The following is a 17,584-nucleotide window of genomic DNA, read 5'->3' as shown; positions in this document are numbered from 1 at the left end:
TGTTTGTACGGTTTACTATACCCAGGGTTGGGTAGGGTTACTTTAACTTGATTACTTTCAATTACTTTTGGATTACTCCAATACCAAATATGCTAATAAAAGACAAAAGAAACTAAATATGAATAAAACTATGACTCACAACACGTGGTAAGCTTTCTCTCCTGGCTTTGATCTCTTTGATCTCCGGCAAAACTAACATCAAATGCGACAGAAACAAAATGAAAATAAATTCAAACAGCTTGCCAACATCATTTTTGCCATTCCATGTACCAGTATTCAGTTACTCCCCAAACCTGCTCAAAATTTAGTAATTTTATTCATATTTGGTTTCTTTTGTCTTTTATTAGTATATTTGGTATTGGAGTAATCCAAAAGTAATCGAAAGTAATCCAGTGAAAGTAACCCTACCCAACCCTGACTATCGCTTAAAAAGGGGAATTGCAATCATATATTGCAACAAAGGGAGCAATTAGCTGAGGTGAACAGTTACGTCATACAAACTGCCCCTTAAAGTTTACAGAAGTCCAATTGATTTTTAATTCTAAGGTAAGGAATTAGTGGCCACCTACTACTCTCCCGGGGGCTCGTTTGTCCCCCACCGTCATAATACAGCCATTTGTAAAGTATGCAGGATCAGCGGTAGACTGTGCCAATTTATTTTAATGAGTAAATGCAAAGCAAACATGCTGAGCCGACTGAATTTATAATGTATGATTCGCCGGTGAATGCGGCGAGTCTTCAATGAGGTGAAAGTGTACCTGTGCTTTGTTGCTAAACCACCCTGCTGTTAGCCAGCTTTGATTTTTGCACGCCGACAATAAAACTGGCCGAGCTCGGCAGCCAATCGGTGCGTGTCTTTGTGCGTGTCTTTGTGCGTGTCTTTGTGCGTGTCTTTGTGCGTGTCTTTGTTGAACGCAGCTGTCTTGCGAGTTGCAGCCCGTCTGTCGATGCGGGTGATTAATGGTGCACGGTGTGACAAAGGCGCCGGGACCGGCCGTGTGATTTTTAGACGCTAGCAAAGGTTAGCGGTTCACGTTTGGCAGTCATGTGACAGGCCTTCAGGTTGACACGCCTGCTCCAATTTGTCCTTACCAGCTGCACATTTCTACTGCAGGACTTTTTTTTTTTGCCGTCAGTGTCTACTAGGACTACAACAGATAAATTGATAAAGCAGATGACCTAAAATTATTTTAATATCAGTCTCCTTATTGTTACCCAGTGCATAACAGTATTTTAAATTACCTTTAAAAAAAAAGAAATAATACATATATCACGGTCAATTGAGACTAGGACCCACCACGATATGCAGAAAGCCACAAATTACCCCCCAAAGGTATAGAATAGAATAAAATAGAATAGGGCAGCATGGCGGCGTGTGCGGCACAGTTCTAAGGTCTTGGGAACCTCCTGTGTGGGTTCAAATCCAGCTACCAGACTTCCTGTGCGGAGTTTGTATGTTCTCCCCGTGCTTGCGTGGGTTTCCTCCGGGCACACCGGTTTCTCCTCCCACATTCCAAAGACATGCATTTCAGGTGGATCTGCCGGTCCAAATTGTCCCTAGGTGTGAATGAGCGAGCGAGTTGTCTGTCCCTGTGTGCCCTGCGATTGGCTGGCTAATAAGATGAGATGAGATGAGAATATGATAAAATATACTTTTATTGTCATTGTTACAAAATGGGTTGAACATATTGTGACAAAGAAATTGGACGTGGCACTCCAGTTTCACATTTAACAGCGAGGATAAAAGAAAACAAGGAAGATAAAGGAACAAAGAAGATAAAGGTTATAATTTACAAAATATTTACACAAGAAGTGTAGGCATGTAGGATGTTACATACAGTTTTGGGATACATGGGATAATGGACCAAAACCACAAGAGTGCTGTTCAATTTAGTTTGAAATAAAAGAAAAAAAAAACCGCCACATATGACAGAAATTTGCCCTCTCTGTCTCAGCAATAGTTAACTGAGCATAATGGATCGCTGTGGCACAGGTTTTGGTCATTTCGTGCAGAAAGGATGGAAAAAATAGTCAACCGGGGATAATGGATTATCGCCAAAGACGTGCAGTTTATTTCAGGTGGGCTAAAATGGCATTTTTCAGTGGCCTGGATGAGAAAAAAAAGGACTTTGCCATGCCCTGCTCTCAGCAATAACTGACTGGTGATAATGGTTCGCAAACACATCTATGAATTTCATTTTAGGCTGGCCAGAACAGCAAGCTCCCCAACAAAAGTTCCTTTTGCTGATCCCCGCTTGCAGCAATGTGAGATTGGGGATATCATACCATGGCCGCATAAATGAAGTTAATTTAAATACAATACAGTAAAGGCAAAAAAAAGGCTGCAAGGCCCGATGAAAAATCTTCCTTCCTAGTCTACACTTGCAGTAAGGGATAATGGATTGCAGCCGCACACCACGTGTGCTGTTCATTTTAAGCAGAAAGAACATTAAAAAAAAAAAGCTACCACACACGACCCAAAATTTGGACCTAGCCTTCCGCTCTCAGCTATATTGAATTGGGGATAATTTATCACACCCAAGATAGAGCAGATTATTTTAGAATGGAAAAAAAAACCTGCCATCTGCTGGCCAATGCTCTCAGCAATAGACGACCGGCGATAATGGATGGCGGTCACATGCCTGGATTTTCTTTTAGAGCGGCTAGAACTGTACGCCTCTCGACAACAGTACTATCTGGTCAATGCTCGCCGCAATGTGGGATTGGAGAGATTGCTTTGAGGCCGTGCGTGTGCAGTTCTTTTAAGGTGGAAAAACAGGAACGGTTAAAAAAGAGCCGCCAGGTTCGACAAAATTGAGCTCTACTGGTCCCCTATTGTAGCAGACTTGCATCAGGGATAATGGATCACGGCCACCTGGGTGCTGTTCGTTTAAGGTGGAAATACAGGAACGGTTAAAAAAGAGCCGCCAGGTTCGACAAAATTGAGCTCTAATGGTCCCCTATTGTAGCAGACTTGCATCAGGGATAATGGATCACGGCCACCTGGGTGCTGTTCGTTTAAGGTGGAAAGAATGGAAAAAAAGAGCAGACAAGTATGACCCAAACTCTCTCGGCCCCTGCTGTCAGCAATACTCGACCGGTAATAATAGATCACAGACAAAACAGCGTGGTTCATTTTAGGCAGGACACAATGGCACAGTTATGCCGCCCGAACCGAGAAAAAAAAGTGCTCTGCTGGCGCCTGCGGACAATAGTTAACCAGGGGTAATGGATCTCGGGAGCATCCACCCTACAAAAACATGCTGTGCTGGACTTGCTCGCAGAAATTTGTAAGCGGGGATAATGGATTGTGACCGCACAAGTGCAGTTCACTCTTTGTTGAAGACAATGGAAAAAATGACCAGCCACCTATGACCCAAAGGCTCTTGGCTCCCCCTTTTAGCAATATTCGACCAATGATAATGGATCAGGGACAGAACATTGTGATCCATTTTAGGCGGGCCACAATGCTACAGTTGTGCTGCCCCAACCGGAAAAATAGTGCTCTGCTGGCCCCCATTCTTAATAGTTAACCAGGGATAATAGATTGCGGCCGCATCTGTGAATTTAATCTTAAAGTGATATACACCGCAGGCCCGACAAAAAAGCGTGGTGCCAGTCCCTGTTTGCAGCAGTATATAAGCTGGGATAATGGATTGTGACCGCACAAGTGCAATTCACACTTTGGTAAAGAGAATGGAAAAAATTAGCAGCCAGACCCTAAAATGTATTCCTTGTTCCTTGCTCTATTGGAATTCGGTCCGACCACCGTATTCGAGTGTTTCCATTTGCGCCTTCTTTTTTTGTCGCTTGACACCGACACGACAAATAATGAACCGTCCGTAGCCCCGCAGAAGTACGATTATTATCATCGCCGTTCTCTCCCTCATTCGCACGAATCGAGTTGCATGAAACTCTCCAGACCTTGAAAGTGAGTGATAATGGAGGCAAACATTCATTGTTAGTCCGGTTTGATAACCTTGTCATCTTAATGCTGAAAACGTAATGCGCTTTCACTTTGCCGGCAAATCACTTTGCTGTCCTTTAGATGGTTTGCCTTACAAGGTTATTATTATCTGTCGGCCATGTTACAACATTAGCATGTTATTACCATTCAGGGAAAAGCTCTGTCTTTTATTTTAAATTAGTTAGCATCTACCACCACACGCCAAAACAATAGTAAATTCTGGTGTAATAAATAATCAAGGGGAGATGCTAATGCTTATGCTTTAGCGCACAGGTGTCAAACAGGCCGCCCGCGGGCCAGCTCAGGCCCGCTAAGGGATTGAATCCGGCCCGCGAGACGACACTCAGAGAAGCGCAAGAGAAACAGAGCTGCAGGTTGAAATATGTCAACTTGATGTTGCCAAAGCCAGGTGCCTCTCTCTCTCTCTCTCTCTCTCTTTTCCACCCCTTTTCTCTTTCTCTATCTCTCTCTTTTCCACCCCTTCTCTCTCTCTCTTCCACCCCTTTTCTCTCTCTTAGTCTCTCTTTCACCCCTTTTCTCTCTCTCTCACTCTCTCTCTCCCACTCCCTTTCTCCCACTCTGTCTTTTTCACTCTCCGTGTCTCTTTTTCTCTTCCTTTGTTGCTCTTTGTTTCTTTCTCTCTGTGTGTCTTTTAACCTCTTTTGCTTTAACTTCCTTTTTTCCTTTTCTCTTTTTTCGCTTTCTCTCTTCATACCCTTCGCACTTTCTTTTCTCTCCTTCTGTCTTTCTATTTCTCTTTGGATTACTTTCTTCCCTTTCTTTTCCCTCTCTCTCACGACTTTTTTCGCTTTCTCTCTTCATACCCTTCGCGCTTTCTTTTCTCTTTTCTCTCCTGTCTTTCTATTTCTCTTTGAATTTTTCTTCCTCTCCCTTTTTTTCAACCTCTCTTACGACTTTTTATCTTTTGTTTCTCACGCTCTCTCCCTATCTCTCTTTTTCTTCCTTTGTCCCGCCCCCTCTCCTTTTCCCACCCTCTTTCTCTTATTTCTTTATCTCTTTTCTTTCTCTTTAATCTACTAGTCCGGCCCCCGACAGAATATTTGTTCTATGGTGTGGCCCCTGAGTTCAAATGAGTTTGACACCCCTGCTTTAGCGTATAGCAACACACACTAAAAACAACAGTAAATTCTGGCGAAACAAATAATCAAGGGGAGATGCTAACGCTTATATTTTAGCATATAGCAACACACATTAAAAACAACAGTAAATTCTGGTGTAACAAATACTCAAGGGGAGATGCTAACACTTATATTTTAGCATATGGCAACACACGCCAAAAACATCAGTAAATTCTGGTGTAACAAATATTCAAGCACAGATGCTAATGCTTATGTTTTAGCAATTAGCAACACACACTAAAAACAACAGTAACTTCTGGTGTAATAAATAATCAAGGGGAGATGCTAACGCTTAAAATTTAGCATATAGCAACACACACCCAAAAACAATAGTAAACCCTTGCGTAACAAATATTCAAGTGTCGATGCTAATGCTTATGTTTTAACATATAGCAACACACATCAAAACAACAGTAAATTTTTGTGTAAAAAATAACCAAGGGGAGATGCTAACGCTTATGTTTCAGCAAATGGCAACACACGCCAAAAACAACAGTAAATTCTGGCGAAACAAATAGTAAAGTGTAGATGCTAATGCTTATGCTTTCGCTTATAGCGACACACACCAAAAACAGTCCAGTAAATTCTGGTGTAACAAATATTCAAGTGTAGATGCTAATGCTTATGTTTTAGCATATATCAACACAAACCAAAACAACAGTAATTTTCGGCGTAACAAATCGTCAAGTGTAGATGCTAAAGCTTAAGTTTTAGCATGTACCGACACATACCATAACAACAGTAAATTTTGGTGGAACAAATAATCGAGGCGAGATGCTAACGCTTATGGTTTAGCATATGGCAACACACACCAAAAACTTCAGTAAATTCTGGTGTAACAAATAGTCAAGCACAGATGCTAATGCTTATGTTTTAGCATACAGCAACACACACTGAAAACAACAGTTGATTCTTGCGTGAAAAATATTCAAACGTGCAGGCTAATGCTTATAATTTAGCATATTGCAAGACACACCAAAAACAACGGTAAGTTCTTGCGTAATAAATATTCAAGTGTAAATGCTAATGCTTTTGTTTTAGCATTTAGCAGCACATACTAAAACAACAGTAATTTTCGGCGTGACAAATAGTCAAGCGTAGATGCTCAAGCTTAGGTTTTAGAATACACCGACACATACCAAAACAACAGTGTATTTTGGTGTAACAAATAGTCAAGTGTAGATGCTAATGCTTATGTTTTAGCGTATGGCAACACACACCAAAAACAGTCCAGTAAATTCTTGTGTAACAAATACTTAAGCGTAGATGCTAAAGCTTGTTTTAGCATATAGCAACACACACCAAAACAACAGTAATTTCCGGCGTAAGAAATAGTCAAGCGTATATGCTAAAGGTTAAGTATTTGCATGTAACGACACATACCAAAACAACGGTAAATTCTTGCATAACAAATATTCAAGTGTAAATGCTAATGCTTATGTTTTAGCGTATGGCAACACACGCCAAAACAACAGTACTGTAAATACCGGCGTAACAAGTAGCCAAGCATAGATGCTAATGCTTTTGTTTTAGCATTTAGCAGCACATACTAAAACAGCAGTAAATACTGGCATGACAAATAGTTTAGCAGGGGCCGGGAACCTATGGCTCATGAGCCATATATGGGTCTTTTCATGAGTACATGTTGCTTAGAGATAAAATAGAACTTGTATAGAATATAGTGGTGCTGTTGATACTCCTGCGAAGTCAAGGCTACGCTTATGTGAACGGCTAACGGACAATGTTTCCGTAGTGCAGTCTCTGGTTTGAGAACGGATGGAGACAAATGTCAGCCTGGAGAGGGATAGGGATAGGGATAGGGATAGGGATAGGGATAGGCGCCACCAGGATGTACTTGCCCAAGACACACCACAGAAAATGGTGCCCTTATGGCCCTAATGGTTAAGGGATCCAACCTACACAATTTGAACTATAGTTTTCAGTCGTGGTGTCACAGAACAGACCCCGTTGTGGCTGTAAATCACTAAATAATCCTTTATATGGAAACTCATTAAACAATCTCTATGTCCATTGTTGAGACACTTTATGATAAAAAGCCACAAAACAAACTTTTTACCCAAAAGCTCTAGCAAAGCACCCAGAGCAGATTGACTGGGTGGGCGGTGGGAATGGGCCAAGCTATACACAGGACAGGATGCGCTCACTCCTTCTTCTCGCCCAGCGGCGTCTGCACTGAAGGTAAATACGTTGGTATCCTTGTTTGCAGTATTTTGCGACGTTTTTACAAAAGAACGTTGCTTGCACCTTGTTTTGAAACTATTATCTAGGACAAAAAGAGCCTCAACACTCTTAGGTACACATTTTAAGTTGTATATTTGTATTTATATGGGACACAGGCTATGGCATTACTATTATTTCATAGTTTTGAAATAATAACACAGTGAAATAAATGGTCCTGAAGAATCAGCTTTTGTCTGGAAAGGCGGTTTGGAAGTTTTGTTGAATTTTGTCTCAAAATATATACATGGTGTGGTTCTCTCAACAAAAAAATCAAAATACTTTTGCTTCTATGGCTCTTTGGGTCAAATAGGTTCCCGACCCCTGGTGTAGCTTAAAGGCTTACACATGTTTTAGCTTACACTGACACGTTAAAACAGGAGTAGATTATGATAAATAGTGTAGCTCAAATGCAAATGATTATTTGTTAGCATTTAGCAACACACACCAAAATAAGAGAAATTTCTGGCGTAACAAAGATGGTACCCCTAATGCTAAAACTTTTTTTTACCAACACACACAAAACCACAATAAATTTTGTTGTAAAAATTAAATAAAAACTAAAATAATCATTTTTACTCTGAAAAAAACTTTATTTAAATGAAAGATCGAGAATGAATCAAAACAATAAATATTTTAACCAAAAATGTCTTTCTAGGATAATTCAATATGAAATTGAGTTATCCTTTCTTTGATTACTTTTATTGTTGACGATACATATATATTTTTCTGTATTTATCAGCGATGGTCCCAAGATTTGCAATGATGCTAAAGGGAGAAGCAAAAACATGACAATATCGGAACCAAAGCTTGCGACTATTGAGAAATATGAAGAAGGCACAAGCATTGTTACCCTCGCTAAGGAATATGACCGTAATCAATCAACAATCTAGACTATTAGTTATTGATTTAAAGAAAATAAGTATTCTAAGGCATTACAATCCTTGCAGCTGGAGGTTTTGAGTGAGTTTTAATTTCAATCTGATGTCTCCCTCCCCTCTCTGCATCCACCAGCTACTCAACTATACCAGCTCAAGTCATGTCACACCAAAGAAAAATTGTTATCTTAATGATTATTATAAGAAGCACCGAGGGCTTTGGAGCAAATAATTAAAGGTCTCCGACCCGGCTATATGACAATTCCACACCGCAATCCACACCTCAGAACGTATTAACGTAGTATCCCGGGGGTCTACCGTAGTGCATTTTGCCTTATATTTCCTTGCAAACATCAATTGTTCGAAACAACTTCATGAATAAAATATACTGTCTTTTTCCATTCAGCACAACGGCTAGACTTAATAAGATGAGCATCGATGATGTCTGCATATATTTGAGTCTACCTGTTATCTGTTTTTTGCCTATTTGTGACTTAATCTGCATTACGGTGAGGGGGGCAAAAGTGGGACAGCAAGGTGTTTCATCAACACATTCCCCAAAAGCGGGGACACTTCCCAATGGGGGTGTGAATAAGAGCAGATGTGCATGGTGTCTCATTTATAAACGTGTCTTGGAATTAGAATTGTCTTTAGTAGTGTACGTTGTTTATAATGACCGGCTCTCCAGGATAAAGATGTAATCAAAAACTTAAATCCATAAAAAATATCAAAAGAAAACAGAAAACAGTATTAAGATTTATTTTTCTATAACGTGGACCAGGTCGCACTGGTGCTCGAAATCCTTGAAAATGCTTGAATTCAATGTTGTTTTTTTCAAGGTGAGAAAAGTGCTTGAGTTTTGTGTGAAGTTCTTGAAAATGCTTAGAAGTGTTGCCAGTGTCATGTTTCTTTAAAGTCTGACTTTATAGACCACATGTCAAGAATTGGAACAGGAGAAGAACCCAAATGCGTGACGTTTGTCACAAAAGCTTTTATTTTACGGGAAATGAGGCAGTCATGCACGTTAACCCAAACGCCAGTGATTTGGCGATCGTTGGGCGGAAGACACCAGTCTGGCATGGAATGACAGGAAGCCAGAGGCCGACGAGATCATGCCAATTGCACGAGCATAAATTGGACAGACGGGTCGATACTGGATGGGATGGGACAGACAGGATTGATATAAAAACTGGATATCAAAATTAAACAGGACAAACAAGACGGGAACGAAACTGGAGACCGATAATAAACAGGACAAAAAAGACGGGAACATTACCGGACAGGAAACCGGACGGAGTCAAAACCCACGTCTCGTGGGGCAGAGGTTCGTTGACGGACTGACAACAGGCGAGTGAAAGGACTGAGCTTAAATAGGACAGGGAACAAATCAGGAAGCCCACAGCGGCTGGCGCCAAACAAGCGGGCACAGGTGAAATCAGTCATCATAACACCAACAATAGATAAAGATTTTCTTGGGGAGAAAAGTGCTTGAAAATGACGCCAACACGCCTGCTCTAGTGGGTTGTCATCTGGGCGTTGTCATGAGAAGCGTCACCACCCCAAGAGCACAGCTTTATTTAGAAAAACAGCTATTTCGGCTCCCAAACGACTTCTCAGATTTTTTGTTTTTTTAATGATATATTATCAATAATAATAACACTTCGTGCAACAATTTATTTAGTAATTAGTCATCTAATGTGTTTTGCAAGGATGGCTAAAAAACACATGAAATATAAAAGCAAATATTTTAACTTTTTACACACTGAACAGATTTAAAGTCCAACAACCCCAAATTCCTGAAAATGCAAAACATTCAAATGTAAACTAAAAATGTTAACTCTTCAGTGCAAACTAAAAATGTTAACTCTTCAGTGCCATAAATAAATGATAAAATGCAAAAAAACTAACTATTTACAATTCTATTTTCAACAAATTCTGACACAGATTATCTGAAAAAACACATACAAAATATAAATTCAGATACGTAAAACAAAAAGCAAAAGCTCAGCAGTCGATGGAAAGATTGAATGCACTCTGCTGCGGAGCAATCAATATAAGTGTGATGTAGCCAAGCTGTGCGTGCATTGATGAAGCAGAATGGCAGAATTCATATCAGTTTAAAGCAGCCCAGAAAGATCGTAGATCATAGAACAGCTATATATAAAATCAATTAAAACTAATAAAAACAACAAAATAAAAAAGTTTCGCCCTTCCCCCCCCAAAAAACTAATCTGTGAAAACAAAATAAATCAAAATAAAATCAATTAAAAAAATAATAATAAAGGACAAAACAAAAAAGCCACCCACCCCCCAAAAAATAAAAAATAATTGTGCAACCATTAGCATGTCTTCAATATTCCATGTTTTAAAACATGTTTTAAAGCACAAATTACGTGATTAGACTAGAAAGTGTCAGAAAGTGGGCAAAAATGTTGCTGGGTATTTTCAAAGTAAAAAATTGGAAAATTGCAGTGTTACTGTCCCAAAATTAATCCTAATTAATTGAACTGAAATAATAAATTATATCCATCCATCCATCCATTATCTGCACCGCTTATCCACAGTAGGGTCACGGGGGTGCTGGAGCCCATCCCAGCTATCTTCGAGCAGTGAGTAGGGGACACCCTCAACTGGTTGCCAGCCAGTCCCAGGGCACACAGGGACAGAGAACTCACTCGCTCAATCACACCTAGGGACAATTTGGACCGGCCAATTAACCTGACATGCATGTTTTTGCTATGTGGGAGGATACCGGAGTACCACGCAAGCACGGAGAGAACATGCAAACTCCGCACAGGAAGCTGGTAGCTGGATTTGAACCCAGTGACCTAACCACTTAGCCGCTATGCTGCCAAATAATACATTAAATATAATACATATAATATAATAATACAATTAAGTTGGATTAATAAGACCCCAAAATATCTCATTCGTGCAAGCATTAACATGATTTTTTGTTTAAACCAATAAAATCAAATTCAGATTTTTCTGCCGTCAGTGATTTCTTTAAATTTATCTTTTGTAGTTTCAACACAAATTGAATTGCTTTTCTATAATGGAAGAACTTAACTATCAACAAAGAACTTTTAAGGAACTGGAATCTGAACTGAAATTTGAAACAATATACAATGAAAAATACGACTTTAAAAAAGGATTCATTACATAATCATGTATTTTCTCCAATGAGTTATTTGTTATATATTGTACTTATCCTGATTGCAGTAAATCACATAACTTCAAAATAAAGGAATAAAACCAAGAGAAGAGCTACAAATGGGAAAAACTACATGCCAGGTAGACGAAGCTATTATCATTTCCAGTGGTTTTAATTTTTGCACTCATAAGCATGCGATAAAAATGACATTGCCCGGAGACTAATGAATCCGCGGTGGCTTGTTTGCCCGTTCGGATTCCCGCTAAATCACGGCAAAGCACCCGTCTCGGTGTTTACACAATCAAGATGATATGTGGAAAACATCTTTCCACTGAGCGTGCAAAAATGAGCTTGTTAAAACGTTAGCATGGGCTTTTTTTCTCTGGATAACAGTCAAGTTGAGATGTACTATGAAATTGATATTTGGGAGTTGTCTTAGGATGGAAGATTTCTGAGTTTTTCACAGTTCAAAATAAACCAGGTGAACCGGGGCACTAGGTTGGTGACCCCCCGCTCTGAAGACTGACAAATGTAATATCACCAAGAGTGACTCAGTCAAAAATGTGGATGTCATATTTGACCCCGATCTGTCCTTTCAAACACAAGTTAAGAATATTACTTGAAAGATTTTTTCCATCTTTGCAACATTACTAAAATTCGTCCTATGCTGTCCTAATCCATTGTGAAGATTATAATTCATGCGTTTTTTTTTTACCTCCCGTCTCTATTACTGTAATGCACTACTCTCCGGTCTCCCAAAGTCCAAAATCAAGAGCCTGCAGCTGTCACAGGACCGGACCGGATCGGAGGCAGGAGGCAGGAAGGATGAACTCATTCGCGTTAACGATCAGTACTTTTATTTAGCAAAATAAAACTTGTCCAACACTCAGGGACAAAACAAAACAAAAACAGGCTTACAGGCAAACAGGAACTCAGACTAGGAATACTAACAAAACAGGCTTTAACTCAGAACGTGCAAACACATGTTTCTTCAAGGACAAACAGAACAGATTAATGCAGAACAGAAAACGCAATGAACCAGCAACCGGCAATACCCAAAACCCCCCTTAAGAAGCACACACGCAAATTAGGCGATCTGCTGCAGCCACGGCGACCATGCTGGACATGTCAGGAGCTGGTATAAAATGCTGCAGCGAGGTTTTTAACTAAGACAAGAAACCTTGATCACATTACCCCGATTTTAGCTAACCTGCATTGGCTCCCTGTTAGCTTAAGATGTGATTTTAAGGTTCTGTTGGTAGGAAACCAAATTATGCATGTACTCAGTATCATTTTCCCCCTATGTTCTGCTCTGGAGCCTTCGCTCTGAAAATACTGGTCTACTAGTGATTCCAAGAGCCAAGAAGAAATTCGCAGGTTCGAGAGCGTTCTACATTCGGGGTCCCGGTGTTGTGGAATGCTCTTCCCCCTGAGATTCTATCTGCAACCTCAATGGAACTGTTGGGATCGGAGCTTAAAACACACTTCTATTCTATAGCATATGAATGACCTATATTTCATGTTGACAATATTTGTGTAGTTTTTGTTATTACAACATCCATTGCGGCATGGTCATCCTGGAAAGGGAGATTACTTCATGTGTGTTCCCTTCTCAAGGTTTCTTCATTTTCCTCATGTTGAGGTTTTTGAGTTTTTCCTTGCCCTCATGTAGGTTTTAGATCAGGGGATGGTATCATAACAGTCTGTGCAGCCCTTTGAAACTCCTTGTGATTAAGGGCGTCAAAAATAAACATAACTTGACTTGACTTGACCAGGTAGCCCCTAAGAATACCTGAGAAGCCTGTGCTTCGGTTTTCAAAATAGCTTACCAGAGATCGTCACCAAGTCATTGTGATTTTCCAGGACATTTGATTTGTTTTTGCCAATCATTGACACGATCAGTGTTTTTAAACACATGGTTGATTTTTTCATAATTCTTTTTTTTTTAAATTAGCCTTTAATTTACTGGATTGCCTCAGAAACGTTGAGTATTTTGATAAAGTTCTTTATCTCCTGTAATGCAATTGAAATAACAAAAACGGCATACATTCCAGATATGTAATAGATCAAATGAAATATTATATTATATTATTATAAGTCTTTTAATGTTTTAATATTGCTAATTATGGGGTTAACTCAAATATTCCATTTCAAAATATTAGATTCCCTGTATCATGAAAAATGTTTTAGGACATTACACAATCTCGATCAATCAATCAAATTTTGGTATGCAATTGATTAATTTGTGATTTATGTAATGTTAATTCAGTGAATCCGAATTTTTGTAAAAAACAGTGTAAGGTTGCTGTCCAAACTCAATTTGTAATGATTGATTTTTTTTAAATGAGTTAATTAAAATGCTTTTTGATATATAGTGAACTCGTGTGCGATTATTTGGGTGATTAATTGCAAAAAAAAAAATCAAATAAAATCCCTGGTTTTTAGCAAAAATGATTTTGTACAAAACAAATTTGTGGTGATTCAATTCGTGCTTTCGGACGTACAAATCAAACTTTCTTTAAATTTACAATTAATTAATTTCTGATTAATCAAATGATTAACCGGTTTACAGAAATAATTCATGATAATTTAATCGATGGTATGGATATAAAGTTTAGGAAATGGAACAAATCCAGTTGATTTTTTGCAGTTATTGTAATCATAATTAGTGTACAAAACAAAAATCACAATCATTTGATTTGTGGTATGGTATAAAGTCTAAAAAATTAAACAAATGAAAAGGATTGATATACAATTAATATACAAATAACAATGGGTGTACAAAATAAATTCACAATCATTTAAACATTTTCTACACTTTACCTCAGACAAACATTTACACACATGTGTATAAATTACTTTTAATTATGTATATTTCCAATTGTGTATATTATTCCCCAAATTGTGAATGGCCAACATTGACATGTGTACATTTTAAAATTAGACCAAAATGAATAAGATCAGTATCAAACCTGGTAATAACACGATAATTACATAGTAGTAATACAGTAATAACATGATAACATTGTTATTTTGGACAGGCATATAAAACTGGTAGCCTTTTGCACTAATCAATAACAAAAAAAGTAGTGACCCACTGAAATAAACAAACCTGATAAAACATGAAGAGATACCGCGGAGCGACTTACCTTCTGCAAGCAGGCGAAGCGCATGCCCAAACTGAGGCTCCAAAGTTTTTTTCTCAGCCATCAATTCAGGTAAGAAATGATTTTGATGCATTTTTTTTCACCGCACGTTTGCAAAACTGCAGCTCGTGCAAGCGACCGATATGAAGCTCCTAGCTCCAGCTGCAGACTGGAAAACCAGCAAAGGGATGAAAAAAATAGTAGGAGGAAAGAGTCCCGGTGTGTTTTGTCCTCCGGGATGTGGTTTGCTTGCAGGTAGACATTCAGAGACGTGAGTGCATCTTTTCGGCCGATTGCTTTTTGCCTTTTTTTTTTCCTCTTCAGCTGCACGCCAGAAGCTGACGCTCGCAGTGGGTGCACCCTGCACGCTGCTCTCCCCACCCCTCTGCAAACTCGATTGGACACATGCTGGAATTGGGAGGTGTTGGAGGACAAAGGCATACCTGCTCAAACAGGCTCGCAATAAAGGTGAGCGTATTATTGAAAAAAAAAATGTATGATAAACATATGGATAATATCATAAAAAGAAGAGAAAAGACTGCTCCATGTTATCCCTGCACAAAATAATGAAGAAAATGATGGAAAATATGCTCTTATGCTTCGATTAGTTATTACTCATACCTATTCCTTCAAGATGCGCACAATAAAGGTAAGCGCATTATTGAAAAATAAAGGAATGCTAAACAAATAAACTCGTGAAAAAAAGGCGTCACCAGTTATTCCTGCACAAAAAGATAAACTAAGGCTTCAAATAGGTAGGGAAATAGCTAATCCTCCAACATGCATGCAATAAAAGTGAGCACATTCTAAAATAACAATCAAACACATGAAGAAATGAATACCGAAACAAACATAAGAAATGGATACACAAACAAAGAAGTAAAGAAGCGAATTAATTGATCAATAAATTGATAAAGAAAGAAAGAAAGAAAGAAAGAGAAAGAGAGAGAGACAGAGAGAGAGAAAGAAAGACAGACAGAAAGTAGGAAGAACGGAAGAAGGAAAGAAACAAAAAAGACGGACAGACATAAAGTAGGAAAAAAAGAAAAACAGAAAAAAACAAACGAGAAATTAAGTAGGAAAAAGGAAAGAAAGAAACAAGAAAGAAAGACAGACAGACAGACAGACGGACAGACAGACAGAAAGTAGGAAAAAAATGAAGAAATAAAGAAACAAGAAAGTAAGAGAGAAAGAAAGACGGGAAGTAATAAAAAAGAAAGAAACAAACAAGAAAGAAAGACAGAAAGTAAGAAGATAGAAAGAAAGAAAGAAAGAAAGAAAGAAAGAAAAGAGAAAGGAAAGAGAAAGAGAAAGAGAAAGAGAAAGAGAAAGAGAAAGAGAAAGAGAAAGAGAAAGAAAGAAAGAGAAAGAAAGAAGAAAGAAAGAAAGAAAGAAAGAAAGAAAGAAAGAAAGAAAGAAAGAAAGAAAGAAAGAAAGAAAGAAAGAAAGAAAGAAAGAAAGAAAGAAAGAAAGCCAGACAGATTGACAAAACCGAAAGTAGGGCAAAAACGAATAAGAGAAAGAAACAAACAAGAAAGTAAGTAGGAAAAAGGTAAGAAAGAAACAAGAAATAAATAAGAAAGAAATAAGAAAGAACGCATTAGCTTTTATCTTGAAATCAAAGGCACTTTTTAACAAATCTTTATTTAAAAAAAATATCAAAAAAGGGGCAAATACGGCTTTCAAAATAAACCCAAACATTCAAAAAAATATTTTGAAATAACGAAAACATACAATGGTGGTAACAGTTCCAAACCTTTAGAGAACTTCAGGAACAAATCATTTATTTCACAACGTCACACAAAAAGACAACTCAAAATTTTTAATGATTAAATACATAACTTATCAAGTTCATATGGTTTTATTCAATTTTAAATGAACTGCTGCGTTTATTTGTTTTACTAATGATCCTTTATACCGTTTTTTTTTATCTGTGGCTCGAATTACGCTATTTTTCTAAATGTAATTCAAAACGTCTCACCAAAAATGAATTTGTGGTGGGGACTGCCGGAGTAATAAACTATTTGTTTAATCTTAAAACCGAACATTATAAAGTACTGAACAAGTTAATTGAGTTGGTTCGTTATTATTTGACGGAAAATGTCTACATCTAGCGGCCAAAAGTCATACTGCATACTTCGTTCACCATGTAGAGTGACTGAGATATAGTTTCGCGTACAAACAAATACAAAGAAATAAATATGCAAATCCAATTGTGGGGACCTACAGATTTTAAATTATGCCCACTTTCCTTTACACAATTTAGTTGGAGGGTATCTCCTCCAGCCTAAAGGAGGAGGAACAAAAGGGGAAACAAAGTCCAGTGGTTACGTAATTATTGTTCATTGTTCGATAAAGTTTTTGCGTCCTGACCAAAGAATTTCAATCGAACACAGCACACATCAGAAAGGTAAGAATGGGAAGTATTTGATCACTATATACAACTTAAACAACTGGAAGATATGTTGGTTAATCTAAGGGTACGTTAACATACAGGCAATAATCATATTAGAAACGGAAGAGCGCCAATATTCTGATTAAAACTATGTTTGCGTGTACAATAATCAAAATAAAGTTTTGGGGGAAGTATTCTGATATCAAAAATTAGAGTTAGTCCTTTCAATTTGGGATTATCGTAATCTAGTAATCCAATTACTTGTATGCGCAGTTTACCTCGCCTCGGATAGTTTGATACTACAAAGCATTCTGGGACGTGTAGTACACACAAACACTTGTTCACTTCCTATGTGTATTTGTTGATTTTTTTAAGACATTTCTGTTTTATTTTCTGAAATTACAGCAAAAACACTTTAGTAAATATGTAGTGGATGCCACAGTTCTATCCATCGATATATAGTGTAAATTTATGCTTCTGGCAAGCCACGCGAGAGCAGTATTTGTAAACATTTGGGACACAGCAATGGAGTTCACTTTTAGAGGGAGGAAGAAGCAAGCAGGGAACTTTATTGAATATGGTGAGTGACAATAATGAAATGAACCTTCCTGGCTGTTTGGAGATGAAAGAAGGTTTGGTTGACTCAGCTGGAGTGGGTTAAAGGGAG

General features: G+C 38.2%; 2 protein-coding genes across 7 annotated transcripts in view; one reads left to right on the top strand and one right to left on the bottom strand.

Annotated features, from left to right (window-relative positions):
* khdrbs2 (KH domain containing, RNA binding, signal transduction associated 2) overlaps nt 1-14,831 on the bottom strand; it is a 113,913-nt gene extending 99,082 nt beyond the window's left edge. For all 3 annotated transcript variants that reach the window (XR_015852426.1, XM_088351141.1, XM_088351142.1), the window contains exon 1: nt 14,526-14,831. Coding sequence is in view for 2 of the 3 variants with exons in the window: in XM_088351141.1 (XP_088207267.1) it covers nt 14,526-14,616 (91 nt within the window). In the remaining variant the exon portion in view is untranslated. The remainder of the gene's footprint in view (nt 1-14,525) is intronic.
* The window catches only part of LOC148354158 (isoaspartyl peptidase/L-asparaginase), a 53,574-nt gene that overhangs the window by 24,798 nt on the left and 11,192 nt on the right, over nt 1-17,584 (top strand). The window contains exons 1-2 of one of the 4 annotated variants that reach the window (XM_088351145.1): nt 14,522-14,594; nt 14,847-14,990. The gene's annotated coding sequence lies outside the window, so the exon portion shown is untranslated. Of the gene's footprint in view, nt 1-14,521; nt 14,595-14,642; nt 14,778-14,846; nt 14,991-16,835; nt 16,933-17,584 lie in introns of those variants that run through there. The other 3 variants (XM_088351144.1, XM_088351146.1, XM_088351143.1) reach the window with 3 other exon arrangements.

This window comes from Urocampus carinirostris, chromosome 13, assembly GCF_059441175.1.
Source record: "Urocampus carinirostris isolate Australia breed hairy pipefish chromosome 13, RoL_Ucar_1.0, whole genome shotgun sequence".
NCBI lineage: Eukaryota > Metazoa > Chordata > Actinopteri > Syngnathiformes > Syngnathidae > Urocampus > Urocampus carinirostris.
The sequence above is the reverse complement of the archived record's forward strand: the minus strand, read 5'-3'. Positions and strand labels throughout refer to the sequence as shown.